Genomic DNA, 16,784 nt, shown 5'->3' with positions numbered 1-16,784 from the left:
GCTGTCTAGTGTTTATGCAGCATGCACAACAGAGCATTGTTCACGGTGTCCAAATAATACAGGATCATTTCATTGCTGCCAAGTTTGCCGTGGGGCTGCTGTAACTGGTAAGTCATAATGCAGCATAGAAAGGCGCAGATGCATTAGTTCTCCTGATGCTAATAGTTGGACCACGTCTTGAATCATCTTTTAGCACTTCATTTTCTTCAGTGCTGTCAGGGCTGTGGGGGTTTTATGCAGCAAGGAATAATGTTCAGACTTAACTTTGCAAAGCTGATGGACTGGCCAGATTCCATGTCTGAAATAGGTGTTTCTGGCACAGGTTCATCAACTTCTATGGTGCATGGGGGATGTAAAAGGTCTTGAAGTCTTGAAACAGAAAGGTTCAGCAACACATGTACTTTATATAACAACTGTATCACGAGCCACAAAGTCGTTCCATGAACTATGAGTGTTGCTGGAGCTTCCTGTTTCCTTCCAGATTCAAAATGGGTCGTTCTGAAGAGCTCAGTGATTTCAAGCATGGTCCCGTGATGGATGCCACCTTTGCAATAAGATGTTTGAAATTTCTTCCCTGCTTGATATCCTGCTGTCCACTGTAAGTGATATTATATGAAAGCAGAAGCATGTAGGAACAACAGCAACTCGGCCACAAAGCGGAAGACTGTGTGAAATAACAGCGCAGGGTCAATGACTGCTAAGGTGCATAAAAGTTGCCAACACTCTGCTGGTTCCATAGCTTAAGAGTTATGAACTTCCACTGGCATTAATGTAAGCACACAAACTGTGGCAGGAGCTTTATACAGTGGATTCTATGGCTGAGCAGCTTCCTACAAGTGGCACATCACTGGGTCCAATGCCAAGTGTCGGAGGGTGGTGCAAAGCACACCGACACTGGACTGTGGAGCTGTGGAAACTTGTTCTGTGGAGTGATGACTCATGCTTCTGTGTTTGGCAGTCAGATGGGCAGTCTGGGTTATGCAGGAGGGATAATGGTATGGGGCTGTGTTTCAGGGTTTGGCCCCTTATCTCCAGTGAAGTCTGATCTTAATGCTTCAGCAAACCAACACATTTTGGACAATGCTATGCTTCCAACTTTGTGGCAACAGTTTGGAGAAGCCCCTTTTTTAGTCCAACATGACTGTGCCCCAGTGCACAAAGCAAGGACTATAAAGACATGGTTTGATGAGTTCATTGTGGAAGAACTTGACTGGCCTACACAGAGTCTTGACCTCTACTGCATCGAGCACCTTTCGGATGAAGTGGAACAGAGATTGTGAGCCAGGCTGTAGTCCAACATGAGTGCCTGACCTCTAATGCTCTACAGAAAGAATGGGCAAAAATTTCCACCAAAACACCCCAAAATCTTCCCAGAAGAGTGGAGGCTGTTTCAGCTGCAAAAGGGGGACCAACTCTATATTAAAGTACATGTGTTTGAATACAATGTCATTAGGTGGCTGAAAAGTTTTGTCCATATATTGTATATACTATGCCGTGGTTATATGAAACAGTGTTTCAGATTAAATCAGACTACAAAAACTGCACAACATACAGTACTCAATACCGAGTCCCCCACTGCCCCTGGCATTACACAGACCCCTTGTTTTCTAGAGCCCCCTCCTCTATGAAACAAAGTTGCTGTATCACCTTGCATTTGCTAGTATGGTTGTCTACATCGTTAGCATCCTTGTAAATATAGTTGCAAATCATGTTACTGGTGGATACCACTAGAGGGCACTCCAGAGAGCTCAGGCTGTAAACAACTACCTGATGTGTTCGATATAAACTACAGTGACTATGGTGATTATTCTGAGGTCAGAACTAACAATATAATCAATAGTGACATCAGATCAGTTCAGACTGATGACAGGTGGTCACATCAGCAGCTTCTGCGTTCTGTTTGTCCAACATTTTCCTCCGTGTATGTTGTTATGCACCCAGTCTAAAAGTTTAATTAGTGACTGTGCTAACTGATGGACTGAGTAGATTTCCTCAATATGACAGCTGATGTAAAAGGGAAGGTGCTAATTTTTGAGGACATACACGGCTGACACGTGAAACAGGCACTGGGGACGCATGGCAGCCATGTAGTTCATATTAATTTTTTTTTTTTTTTTTTGGTTATTTCTGATTTATTTTGACCTTTCTGTTAATAATTACTGCAGAATTGTCAGAGGGCACAGAGCAATAGATTCACTGGGCAAAGCAGTGTAGGGCTCACGGTATCTGAGCATGAGGATGAAAGCCGGAATGGTCCTTGGTCCTAGTTGAACTCCTTTATGACGTCTTCCCTTCAGCCCATTGTTTGGTATCGTCGGCAAGACCATGTGTGTCATGGTGATGTCTCAGGACATGCACCTGGAATGCTTTCCCAGGCCTGATCCAACACACCTCATACTGGGTGTCAGGGACTTGGTAGGTTGGACCAGGGCGCAACCAGGAGGATACCTGGAGAGATAGGCCTGCCTTAGTCCTGGACAAAGGCCATCAGGAGACCGGTGCAGTACAGGGCCAAACGATGACATGATGAAATCCCGGACCGGCATGTGCTCCCACACCTGACCTGATCGGATTCATTATTTCCTTCATCCATACAATCTTGAATCATCTTCTGCCTTTGGCTGCCAGATTTGGTGATTCTGCAGCAGGGATCATTGTTTGTGTCTAAATGGTGCAACATCTTTTCATCATAAATGCATCATTTATTCATTTTCAGGGGACTGATGGCATGTCCCATTTTTGTGGCATTGCTGATTCATTATTTTATTGCAGAAACAGAAACAGTCTTGAATCATCTTTCATTACTGTGAGATTTGTTATGGTTCTGGGAGAGCTGTTAATTGACTGTGCAGCCTGGAGTGTCGCTCAGGTTTTTCTAATTATGCAACATATTTTTATCTTAAATGCATCATTATTTTTTCTTTCATTTTTAGAGGGCAGCTGATGTTGGCTTGTCCAATATTGCCATCATAGCTGATTCATTATTTTCCTACTATAAAAGAAGCAATCTTCAGTCATCTCTCATTGCTGTAAAGTTTGCCTTGAGGCTGTCAGAGCTGCTGAGTGTTTATGCAGCATACAGCAGGGAGCATTGTTCAGGATGTCCAAACAACGCAGCATCTTTTCATCTTAAATGGATTACGTTTCCTTTTTTTCTACTCACAGTAGGTAAACAAGAGGCAGAATCTCTTGTGTATTCAGCAGAGTCTGGGGGAAGCCAAGGCATTAGCATGGGAGGCGACAGACATCGGGGAAGTTAATCTGTGATATGATGAGGCCACCTGGCAAGGTCAGAGGCAGCTCTCCACGGAAGAATGAGTCGCCTCATCAGGCATGATGGATTCCCTCTTTGGGGAAAAATGTACGAAAGGTGTCCTTTTGATTACACTGATGACATTAGCATAAAGACAAATGGTGTCATCAGTCTCTGGAACGTTGGAGTAAAATAAAACAGGATAACACAAATAAAATAATTGTGTTTAGTCCTCTGTTGATGCTCTGTGATGATAATTCCCACCATGTGAGTCTAACTTAAAATGATAGATTTGATCTCGGCCTACGGAGGTCTGTTTGAAGTGAGCTCTGTCTTCCAGTCAGCAGAGTACAGTACAGATGAATCTGCAAAATCTCCCTGTGGCACATCATTACCTCTGGGAGCACCATTAGGGAGATTCCTCACATTTAACTTGTTGGACTGCAGGAAGCTGCAGAAGAAATGTAGGGCATATTATACGACAGGTATGAGGTATTATTGCGCTCTTGCACTTTTGTTCTCGGTTGTAAAAGAACAGTTAGAGGTTGTTTTGGCTCGAAGAGGGTTGACTTTATCGATGAAAGAGTTACAATTCTTTATGACTGTTTTCCATTGCAGGTTTGTTATGGTATCATCGATACACAATGACTGAGGGATAAAGGGAGGCTGGAAACCTCTCAGAATCATGATTTGCTGTATAAATAATGCATTCATTTTTATCTGCAAAATATATTTCCAAATCTGACTGCTAGGATTACATTCACACACACTGGATTTACAGCAGCTTACATGGCAAATTTTTACTGCACATCCTTGCAGCCATAAAGCCTGACACACCACAAAGACTGTTTCACATATGCATGTCATGGGACATCTATCACATCCATCTGGATGCATCCATCTAAGAGCCCATAGTCTGTGTTTGGGCTGAACCTTTGAAAAATACTCTCAGAGGGTGACTGGGCAAACAGTCTTATTCATTACAGGCCAATCAGTTGGTAAAAAAAGGCTCCACAATGGCAGTGGTTCTCAACATGGGGGCCAGGACCCCCTTTGGGGTCGCGAGACCCTTAGAGGGGGTCCCCAGATGCCTAAAAAAGAGAATGGGAATGATTTTGAATTGTGTATTTTACCCATTTTTAGGAAAATATATGCATGAATTAGTTAATTGTAAAATAAAAACATGTTTTTTTGGTGAGATTTATGCTGAAATCGGTCCCTGACAAACCCAGAGAATGGGCACTTTGATAGTTTGGATGCACGTGTGTTTTATCAGTAGCATTGATGCTAGAAGCATCCTGAATAACAGTGACTTTATTTTGGAGCTGAAAAGTCTGTGGAGTCTGTCAAACTATTACTGGGTTCTAATGTTAAAAGTATTAATTTGTGCCACTTTTAACCACTTTTCCCAATCTATTTTGTATTGTTTTTGCTCTTTTTACCTCTTTTTTCAGCCTTTTTCCAAAATTAAAAAAAAAAAAACTTTGAACACATTTTTTGCCAATTTGCTCTAATTTCACCACCTCTTCTGCCCATTTCTTCCACTTTTAAAATATTTTTGTCACTTTTAAACTCTTTCCATCGCTTTTCTGCAACTTCTAAACCAATTATTTCCACTTTCAGCCTATTGATGCCTCTGATGACCCATTATTGCCACTATCAACCCCCTTTTATCCCCATTTTAACCATGTTTTATTAATTGATATGGTAATTGTTGACAGTTTAACCTATTTCAGCACATTTCTGCCTATTTTTTCTGTCCTAGTTAACCAGCTTTTGCCAGTTTAAACATTTTCTCCCACTTTTAAATCCCATTTCACCAAATTTTCCACCCATTTTTGCCATTTTAAACACATTTCAGCCCCTTATATCCCCTATTACCACTTTCTATGCCCGTTTTTGCCACTTTAACCCATTTTAATTCTGTTTTTAAGAAAATGGAGTTACATTTTTAAGAATGTGATATACTACAGCACAAATGAACAAAAATATTTGTTGCTTTGATAAGAGTGGTTATATTCAGGCTAGAATAAAATATGGATGTCACAGCTCAACTTTACAGTGGACCATAATTTTGCTGACCTCCATGGGCCCCCGGTTTGGCTGGGCCCTGGAAAGCTCTCCCCTGTACCCCCCCTTTACATGCAGCCTTGTCTGCACATGACTATTCTTGATTGTGCATGGCTGTGTTCCACCACCTTCAGGTAAAGTGGGGTCCCAGTCTCTGACACCTTTGGGTGTCAGAGACTGGGTTGAGAACCAGTGCACTAAAGTAAAACAAACCCCACCCAGCTACCCCCTCGTTCACCTCAAATATTGCTGTTTGGTCCAGTCCATTCTCAGACTGGGCATAGCTTTTACAGATGGAGCTCTCTGATGATGGACATGGAATCTGGACAATCCATCAGCTTTCCAAAGTTAGCAGTTGTAACGGTTTAGATCTGTGTTTTTGGGTTGATGGTGTTTAAGAGCATTGGAGGCAGTAAAGATACCCAGAAGTGACCAACCACATGTGTCTGGGTTTCCACAGTGCTCGTTTTTCATGACAAACAACACCAGAGTTTCCATTAGCCAGCATTCACCGCTCTAACAGAGCCTATATCCAGAGGAGTGTAGAGCTACCAAAAATTATGCAGGGAAATCGTCATAATGGAAGGATTTTGGGTTGGTAATGAAGACCCCGAAACAAAGGAAATCGCAGATAGCTGTCTTAAAAGGAACCCTGCCTGATCAGACAAGTTAATCTTGTTAGATAGATATTTGTATGTCTCAAATGTATATTAAACTAAAAAACTCACTAAATATCCCACATATCTGCATTTTTAGTACATTTCAGCTCATAACCTCACTAGGAGACCGCCATGTTTTCATCCACGTCACGGAGTATGACGTTACGGTTCCGCAGTGCTCCTCTCCATTGCTAAGCAGTAACTGTTTTTCAGACGTTTTTTCTGCTTGCAGCTGTTGCTGACATGAGTTTGCTGAGTGTTGGTTTTGTCTCTCTGCTGTCAAAGCTCTGTCATTCCTACAAAGTTTTACCTCAGTAAACCTCCGTCAAATGACTACATTGAGTGTATAGTGGAAACATGCTGGGAGCTTTTCAGAATAAAAGTATTATATACATAGATCGCAGTTTCTCCAAAGAAATGCTAAAGCATACTTTTACTTTGAAAGGCTCAAACCGGAAGTCCTTTTGTATTGTGTTTATCTTTACCTGAACTTTCTGGAAACAGAGAGACTCATAAACGGCACCAGCGGAACAAAACATGGTGGTTTCCTGGTGAATTTATAAACTCAAATGACTCAAAATGCAGGTATCTTGTGAGTTTTTTAGTTAATTATGTATATGAGAGATGCAAATATCCATCCAACAAGATGAACTTGTCTGATCATGCAGGGTTCCTTTTAAACACAGATGCAGCAGCCGGGACAAGGACAAGCTTGGGCAGAACCAAGAGTTGCAGTGGGCTTCTATAAGTGGGTACCAGTAAAAAATCCTCTGATGTAGAGGAACTTCTAGCGAGTTCCCTTTTTTAGCGGATGCTGTTGCTTCTGATCTACCAGAAGATCCTTATTTTCCTTCAAAGTAAAAACAGATCTTAACCAAATAGTAAAGTACCCCTACCTTAAGACAGTACAAATTACAAAATAAAAGCATGAAAGAGAGCATCATGAGGAAATCTATTTGTTAAATTTGCCATTGTAACAGGGTTACTCGCAGATAAAACCATCCAGCCATCCATCTTCTTCCGGAAATAATGCCTTAACCACCTTAACTGGCTCTTTTCGATGCCAAGGAGCAGCGGCTCTACTCCAAGCTCTGTCCGAATAACTGAGCTCCTTACCCTATCTCTACGCCTGAGCCCAGCCACCCCCCAAAGGAAACTCATTTCAGCCGCTTGTATCCACAATCTCATTCTTTCAGTCATTACCCAGAGTTCATGACCATAGATGAGGGCTGGGAGGTAGATCGACCGGTAAATTGAGAGCTTTGCCTCTCGCCTCAGCTCCCTCTTCACCACAACGGTCCGGCACAACGCCACAGTACTGCCGATGCTGCGCCAATCTGCCTGTCAATCTTAAGATACTTGACCTCCTTCACTGGGGGCTAAGGGAAAAGGGAAAAAGGAATATAAAACAACTAAACTAAAACTCCTGAAAAGTGCAAATACTATTGCAATAACAAGGAATCCTTGGATGTTAGTGCGTCATTTTGTACATGCCCTCCTACACATTTTTTACTGTTTGAGATTTTTCAGAGAAACCCAGATTCTTCATCTGATATGTTCAACCAGGAACTGAACTCATAGATTTATGCTGTTGTTACATTTGCTTTATACTCCACAGGCAGCTATGAATGAGGTGTTTTGAGAAGTCATCAAACAGGGTATTAACAAGTTAGTTTAAAGTCTGGAGTGATCAAAATGACCTTGGTGAGTGAATCAGTTCTGAGGCAGAGCGTGGGTGTGAGTGGGACGCAGCAACACTTTGCTTCAATTCACACATTATTGAGCAAGTATGGAGGCTATCAGGTTTTGACAGGAGCAATAGAAAAGTTAAGTGTTGCTGCGTCTGCATTTGTGCACTCCAGTAAACACACACACACCTACACGCTCAGACCAGCGTCATTGTAAGTGGTGAGGTGGAGACAAGACTGTGTTGGATTGGATATCAGTTCTGCCCCCTTTTGTCCTCTGTTTGCCTGCAGCCTGTCACACTTGATCACCACATTTTGAACCCAGATGTCTGATTGATTACCTTCAAGTTCAATTAAACTGTGAAAGCAGCTATTTTTGTCCGGAAACAGACAGAAAGACATGAGTGACCTGAAGTCTCTCACGCAGTTAAGAGTCTCCAGTGAAGGTTTTAACTCAGATCTACTCCAGGCATGATCACATTATCATTTCATCTTTATTTATAATAGCATAAAAATACAACCAGGGGTGGGAAGTTGCAAATACATACATACATTTACTCAAATTACTTTCTAATTACTTAAGTTTGTTCTAGTAACTCAGCAGCTTTTAGTGTACTTTTTTGGACCATTCTGATATCAGTAGTTTTTACTTTTACTTAAGCACATTTTGGGGGAAGTATTGGACTTCATTACCTCTTAAAAAACATCAATTTCAATGTCAAAATGAGGAGGCTCTAGCCTTCTGTCAACAATATAACCTGGCCATTCTTTGTGTCTGACTACAGGTGATGGTCAGTCGTACATAGTAGTACATTACTATACTTAAGTAGATTTATAGACCAGTAGTTTTACTTTTACTTATCTAAGTTTTAACATAAATAACTACTTGTGCTTGAATAAAATAGCCTTGTATTTCTTCCACCCAGTGGTGGGTAGAGTACACAGTTACAGTACTCAAGTAAAAGTACTGTTACTTAAAAATAATAATTACTCAATTAGAAGTAAAAGTATTCATAAAAAAGTACTTGAGTAAGAGTAAATAAGTACCTTATTAAAAGACTACTCAAGTAGTGAGTAACTTCATTTTTTGCAATTTATTAAAAAGTATTGCATTACAGCATATTGTTCAGGGGTAGTAATGTAAACTGCACATTGTCATAAATAAAGTGACATAACTTGAAATAAAAAAATTTAACTGCTGGATATTCCACAGTCAACTGTGAGAGCTATTATTAGAAAGTGGAGGCGTTTAGGAACAACAGCACCAGCCATGAAGCTGAAGACCTCAGAAAACAACAGAGCCGTGTCAACAACTGCTAAGGTGCATGGTGTGTAAAATTCTAGGGATATTCCGATACAATGTTTTCCTTCCCAATACAATTCTGATGCCAAGGCGTTGAATATGGCCAATACCGAGTACTGATCCGATACCAGTGAGAACTTTCTGTGGTGACTAGCATTTTAGACCTATATTTGACTCAGAACATGGCTTAACAAATAGAATCATAATGTTCCACATCTCTGTGACCCTAAAGTTGTTTTTCTGCTGATTACGGAGTTTTACTGCTAAATATTAAAATAAGGATAATACAGGGGGTTGCCTCACAGGCTCTATCTGGGCAGCATGACGTGATTACAGAACAGGCTGTAATTGGCGGACAGACCCTCACAAAGGCAAACAATATGGCGGTTAGCATTTGAGCTAGGAATAATAATTAATAAGTTGATTAAAATTGATAAAAAGACGTTCGATGCTGGGTTTTCTGGTGTGGATTTGACCATCAAAATCTGGAATAGTCATAGAAGTTCCAGCTTAGCTGAAAATGCTGCTGCTAAGATTTAAAGACATCAGTAGTGTCAATGGGAAAGCACAACGGCTGGCTTCCAAAGGAAAAACAAGGAAGAGGCAACGATTTATGGTTCAAAAGTTATTTCACTTTTGATAAACTGTGTCACTTCTTGTCGTGTACGACAGCGCTGGTCTGGAAGCCATTTTAATGATCACATTCAGAGAAAAACTGTCACACAGCCACCATTCTTCGCTGCTGCAGTGGTGGTTTAAAGCGCTACCATTTAGCATGGCTAAACGGAGCAAAATATAAAGCTAAACCAAACAGTATCGGTGCATAAACTTATGTACTTGCTGATACCAATACCTGCATTGTAAGGAGTATCAGATGTATTTCCGATGCTGGTATTGGAACAACCCTATAAAATGGGCCAACACTCTGCTGACTCCATAGCTGAAGAGTTCTGAGCTTCCACTGGCATTAATGTAAGCCCAAAAACTGTGCAGCGGGAGCTTCATGGAACGGGTTTCTGTGGTCGAGCAGCTGCATGAAAGCCTCACATCACCAAGTCCAATGCCAAGCATTGTGTGTAGTGGTGTAAAGCATACTGACAATGGACTGTCATGCAGTAAAAACGTGTTCTATTGAGTGACAAATCACGCTTTTGTGTATGGCAGGCAGATGGGTGTGTCTGGGTTTGTCTGATTCTTTCAGAGCATTACCTTCCTGACTGCATGTGCCAACTGTAAAATGGTATGGGGCTGTTTATCAGAGTTTGGGCCAGGCCCCTTTTCCCCAGTGAAGGCCAATCTTAATGCTACAGCATACCAACACATTTTGGACAATGCTTCCAACTTTGTGGCAGCAGTTTGGGGAGCAGCATGATTGTGCCCCAGTGACCAAAGTAAGGTCTATAAAAATATTGTTTGATGAGTTCAGTGTGGAAGAACTTTACTGGCCCACCAGAGCCCTGACCTCAACCCCATTGGGCACCTTTGGGACGAAGCTGAATGGAGATTGGGGGCCAGGCCTTCAAGTCCAACATCAGTGTCTGACCCATTGACAATGAATGGACACAAATTCCCACAGAAACACTCCAAAATGTTGTGGAAGGTCCCCAAGAAGAGTGGAGGCTGTTATAGCTGCAAAGTCTATTATCTAAATCAGTCTTTTCTTTTGTAATTTCACTGACACTCTTTCTTTGTCTTTCTTTCTGTGAATAGCAAATGGACTTGCGTTTGTATAGAGCTTTTCTTGTTCTCTAGCTGATATTCTTAAGTGCTTTCACACTGCAGGTCACACCAACCCATTCACACATTCTATGGAGTATACAGTAATTCAAAATGTTCCTGCCTCCTAACGCCTTCCCTAAAAATCCCCTTTGTTGAATCAAAATTTGAAGATCAAAGTTGAATTTTGCCGTTTCAGCATGCTCATTCTTATGTTTGTGCGTCCATCTGCAGGAGAAGACCGCACCAGGGAGAATGTGGTGGGCACCGCAGACGCACAGACGGCGGGCGGAGCAGGAGGAGCAGAATCCGGCTCCAGCAGACGGAGGCTCCACTGCTGCATCAGAGTAACAACCGTGCAGGTTCAGAAGGCCCTGTGGGGCGTCGCCATGGTGATGTGCGTGTGCTCGTCATGGGCAGGCTCCACCCAGCTGGCCAAGCTGACCTTTAAGCAGTTTGACGCCCCCTTCACCCTCACCTGGTTCGCCACCTCCTGGAACTGCCTCTTCTTCCCTCTCTATTACATCGGCCACCTGTGCAAAAGTCCAGAGAGGCAGACGCCCAGACAGAGATTCAGGTGAGGAGGCGCCCACAGCACTAAACATTATTTATGGAGCAAAAACAGCCCTTTAAAAGAGAAAATGCAAGATAAAGCAGAGCAAAGAAGGAGCAGGAAGTGTAAAGAATAATAATTAAGCCAAATTAACAAAGCTGCTGTGCTTTAGTTTCTCTGGGACAGTTGTGGAGGCTGTTTGAGAGTCAGCAACATTAAAATCCGGCTCCTTGACCTTGAATAGTTTATATTAAGTCTCTTTAAGAGTCTGCTCTGAAGGTTAGAGTCTTCTGTCAGCTCACAGCTTTCATGTAATCCTTAGTATTTCTAGTCGAATTTGAAAATCCAACATAAAACGGACAAAAGGGCGGTACTTGTGAGAAGCTTATTCTTGGATTATATCCTATATGTGTGAAGCTCTTATTGAAAAGTCCTGCTGCAGTGTTTCAGGTCAGTTGAGATGAACAAGGTGAACAAGGAGCTCTGGATAGCAAAATTTTCCCAAAACTTTTTTAACACATACTCTCCTAAAGACTCCAAGGAAATATCAGGATAGTCAGGAAGCATTTAGTACAAATCTTTGTGATTTTTTGTATTCATACATGTCCCTACAGCAGTGGTTCTCAACGTGGGGGTCAAGACACTGAGGGGGTCTCCAGATGCCTTAAAAAACTAAGAATATTTTTTAAATGATGCATTTGCCACTTTGCACCAATTTTGCCAAATTTGAACCTGATTTCATCACTTTAACCCATCAATTTTATACCCTTTCCACCACTCTTTTGCCACTCCTAAAACAATTCTCGCCACTATCCGCTAGAGTGTAACATCACAGAAAAATTTCAGTTCGGTACGTACCTCGGTTTTGAAGTCACGGTTCAGTTCGTTTTCGGTACGGTGATTGAAGTAGATGAATAAAATTTAATTTAAATTTTGTAATCAAATTGTATTAAAATAAATAGGCTGAATAAATTACATTTAAATTCTAAATAATGCTGCGACCTCCCTCCAAAAGTTCTTCAATGATTAAAAATATTAATAAATAAATACATTTTTGAATAACTAGGTTGTTTTCATTGATATATTGATATATTTATACCCATTCTTTAAACGCTAAAATTTCCCAGCTAACTTGAATGCATCATCACACAACCGCAAGTTAGCTTGTTAAGTATGCAAATTAGCGTCTTTTTGCGATTTCAACACGGACTTCAGCACTGGGTTACTTTTTTAACCACTGGGACCTACTACAAAGTTTGGAAGAACTTTTAACAGTCTGTCTTGGAGGATAAAAAGGTTAAAGCTGTGTGAAATCTGAGGATAACTTTACCTATGACACAGCTGCAGAGCTCCTCTCTCACTCCTCGGAGGCTGATAGTTGAAGGTAAAGTTAATATGATTCACAGAGCCAGAGCACCATTACTATATGGGTGATTTAAATGAAGCCGGCAGCTCTTCTAACTCCACACGCGCCATCACTCTTCTTCGTTTGTTTTTGTAACTGCTCCTTCCTCTGTAATGATGGTTGCTGGCAGCTTTTAGGCTCATTGCCGCCACCTGGATTGAAGTGAGAACTCGACTTTTTTTTAATACTCACTCAGACGTATTCGTCGTATTACTGCATGCACCGAACCGTGACGGTACAGGACCAATACAAATACCGTTAGACCTCTACTATCCGCCTGTTGTTGCCTCTGTTGACCAATTTTGCCACTATTAACCACTGTTCACCACTTTTTATGCCCATTTTAACCACATTTCACTATTTTTTTAATGCCCTTTTTGCCAGTTCAACCCATTTCTGCCAATTTCTGCCTATTTTCTGCCTCAGTTAACCAATATTTGCCAGTCTCAACCAATTTTTATTCCCATTTCACCAAATTTTCCACCCATTTTTGCCACTATAAACCCATTTTTGCCACTTTTTAATACCCTTTTACCACTTTCTATAGCTGTTTTTGCCAACTCCTTTATGCAACTTTCAAAATCCAATTTTACAACCTTTTCCACAGTATGTTTTGTTTTTGCCACTTCTAAGGAAAGACATTTCCATTTTAAGAATACTATTTACTATGGCACAAAATATTTAAAAAAAATATTTATTTCATAAGAGTTATCATTCAGGTTAAATATAAAATATGGATGTGACAGCTTAACTTTACAATTGAACATGATTTTGCTGAACTCCATGGTCTCCCAATTCGGCTAGGCCCCGGAAAGCTCTCCCATTTATCCTCCCTTATGGGCGCCTTTGTCTGCACATGACTACTCTTGAATGTGTAGACATGTCTCATGATTGTCTTCGCTCATCTTCAATTGAGGTATGTTGTCCAGCTCTAAAAACACTGCCACTATAGCTACATCCATGCTTATCTCTCTTCTCCTATCACAACACTGGCTGCCATTGTTTGCAGGCTTGCGGTAAAACTAAACCACACCCATAGCTACTGCCTTGTTCTCTTTAAATGCATGCAACTCCACCTCAAAATGTAGGATCAGTTCAGAAGCTCTGCACATTGTGGAAACACCAGAACAGGCCAGATTTATTCAATTGGGCTCAAAATGTAAAATAAATAAATAAATGATGCTCACTGTCCTTGAATGTGTTGTAGGAGTGAAACATGGATTTTAAAATCCAATAAAGAGACCACCAGCGTATTTGCACTGTCTTTGTTTTTTTTGTTTTTTTTTTGTGAAGAATATTTTTTGTTTTGTTTCATCTTACTGTGATTGTACACAAGCCGAACACTCAAAACATGAAGTGAAGTTGTGGCATTTCTTCAGCATCTTTAACAAAGATGTCTTTGTGGGAAAACTATAAAGCCTACAACAAAAAGATTTTTCTTTTTACACTCACAGTGATGCACATCAACAATCAAACATCAGAAAATGCATTTTCATCACCAGCAGCCTCAGTAGAAAAGAAAACAATTAGAAATCATTCTGCTGAAAGTTGTTTTCTTCCCTGATAATAAATAACCTCACTATCCCCCTTTATACAGAGAAAACTAAAGTGCTCGGGCACGTCCTCTAGAGACTGTTAGAAAAGCCCTCTGGGAGCCTTGGGTGTGCTTGTTTCCAACCTCAGGTCGGCTTCTAAAAAGAGGTTTCCAGACAAGCCAGAGGGGTCAACACAACATAAATAAGGCAGAAAATAAATCTTGAATGTTTTTTTAACCAAAGACTTTCCTTTAATCTTTGTGTCTTTTTAGAAATTAATGGATACCTTTCAGCTGTCTCTCAGAAAATGTGGTGAAATGCAGAAAAATGGCTCTGTGATGAAGAGTACACACAAACAAAACTTACTGACTCATTAGTGGAGAGATGTCAGAGTGAGGGGGCTGCACACACAGACCAATTTCAACATCATGATAGTGTTAAATAAGTCCATTTGAATAGTATCTGCTGTTGTGCTCAGTTACGATTGCACCTGATTAATTACCCATCCATCCATAAGCTGTAACACTTATCCTGTGCAGGGTTGTGAGGGATAGAGCCCATCCCAGCAGTCATTGGGTGAGAACTGGTCAGCAGTCAGTCAAAAGACTAATAAATGGAGACAAACAAGCACGCTATCTCATACTCACACCTACGGGCAATTTAGGGCACACTCACACTGGACATCCTGTACTGTGCCCAATATCACTTGTCCATTTTGTTTGAAAGATACAGTGCTCTGCTCCTTACTGTTCCATGCAAGAAGTAGAAACACAACATTGAAATAGTATTTTTTTAATTATATTTCAGTGCAGAAAATCTTCATATTCTATCTTTATATGTTTTGTTTGGATCACACTATGTACATATTACCACTTGCCTTTTGGACCAGAGGTGTCAAACTTATGGTTTGACATAGCAGGTCCCATAAGACCCCCGAAACATTTTCAACACAGTCTGGCTGCAGATCGCCTCTCTCAGATGCCTGCTCTGCGAACCATTGTGTACGCTCTGGTCCGTCTCTGGCATGTCCTTGAAGTGCCACTCCACAGCATCAGGATGGAAATACATTCAAAAATGTCTTGGTTAGGGTAAGGGTAAGGACACCAAAATATAAAAGTTAAAATACTGACCTAGAAAGCTTCAAAACAAAACATTTAATATAGCTGTTTGTTCACAACATCATCATGTCAGACTATGCTACTGAAATCCTTACCCATCTTGGCCAACAGTCCGGCCACACTACAGGTATGCTCCACAGCGCTCATGGTAGCTGACATCACCGCGGTCTCTGCGATGTAACAAAAAATTTGTGAAATATATGTTTATTTTTGGCTTAGTGAGTGATGCTACTTTCAGAGCCATACCATACAGAGTTGGGTTTAGTTGTACTGAACGCCGTTGCTAATGGCTGCCTCCACTGCTCTAAATACATTTTTCATTTTTTCTCATTTTAAGCAAGTCCAACATTTAAACTACTCATTCGATGAAAAAGTAACACAAACGTGATAAAAGTGTTAATTTTGTGTTTCAAAATGCCCTGTTTTTGGAGTTCCTGCGGGATGATTGGGGGGGGGGGGGGCTGCTGGGTGATAATTGGCCACTCAGCCTGCCATTGTTTCCAGTTTCACCAGTTGAGATGGACAATAACAAACACCACATGGCTCAAACGCCACCCCTCCTAAATACAGCTGTTTCTAGTTATCAACTTCATCAACAAGCCTCAAGATGCATCCTGCAGCGAAGACAAGTAGAAGAGACATGCATTAGAATATTTTGATGAATGTCACCAGTCCGATTCAGGGGGACTTTATGTAAATGTGGCCCTGTTGTTCAGCCCCATTACCTGGCCTGCCTGAAGGTAGGAAAAGTCCTGAAACTTTGAGCCTGGTTTTCTCAGAACAAACAGAAACTAGAAGTTAACATTCAAATGAGCATATCTTTGTAAAAGATTGTATGCATGTAAAAACTCCTGCATAAGATAGTCTGACATTTTTTGATAGCGTCCTACAACAGCCAGACTCTTCCTGAGGAAATGTGTTTCTTTAGTTAAGAGGCAGCGCCCTCACTAGTCGCATTTTGTTGATCCTCTCTGAGAGTGAGTTGGAGTTATTTGTTATGCAGCCACTCTCTGTTCATATTTGATTTCTAAAATAGCTCAACACTTAGTTAATTTGAACTATCAGGTTCCCGTGCCGTGTTTACTTATTCTGCTGCAGCGAGCAGAGACAACGTAATCTGAGGTGTGTCAGAAGAGCTTTAAGAGTTGAAACAGACCATTAATCACGGTCTTTAGGCTGAAGTCTTATCTCTGCTACCTGCTGTGCTACTATAGTGCACAGAGACAAAGAGGGTGATGAGGTGGAAGGTGTAGCGCTGGTGGAGATTTCAGCTTTGTATCTCTGCAGCACCTTTGTGATGTAATTCTTCCTTTCTGAGGGCTTACACCAGAATCCGGGGCTACCGATCATTGTGTGCTCTGAATACCAACCCCTCTTTTTCCTTTATTCGGAATTCACCTGATGAGTTTCCGACGATGCAGAGAAACAGAGAGTGGACTCTTGTAGCAGCTGCTCACCTGTCCTTGCCAAACAGCAGCCAGTAT

General features: G+C 41.2%; 1 protein-coding gene across 4 annotated transcripts in view; it reads left to right on the top strand.

The window, feature by feature from the left end:
- Positions 1–16,784, top strand: part of slc35f3b (solute carrier family 35 member F3b) — a 174,553-nt gene that overhangs the window by 124,365 nt on the left and 33,404 nt on the right. For all 4 annotated transcript variants that reach the window (XM_041788759.1, XM_041788760.1, XM_041788757.1 and 1 more), the window contains one exon: positions 10,924–11,266. In XM_041788759.1, the coding sequence (XP_041644693.1) occupies positions 10,924–11,266 (343 nt within the window). The remainder of the gene's footprint in view (positions 1–10,923; positions 11,267–16,784) is intronic.

This window comes from Cheilinus undulatus, linkage group 6 (assembly GCF_018320785.1).
Source record: "Cheilinus undulatus linkage group 6, ASM1832078v1, whole genome shotgun sequence".
In the NCBI taxonomy this organism is placed as follows: Eukaryota; Metazoa; Chordata; class Actinopteri; order Labriformes; family Labridae; genus Cheilinus; species Cheilinus undulatus.
This window is presented reverse-complemented; position numbering and strand designations above follow the sequence as displayed.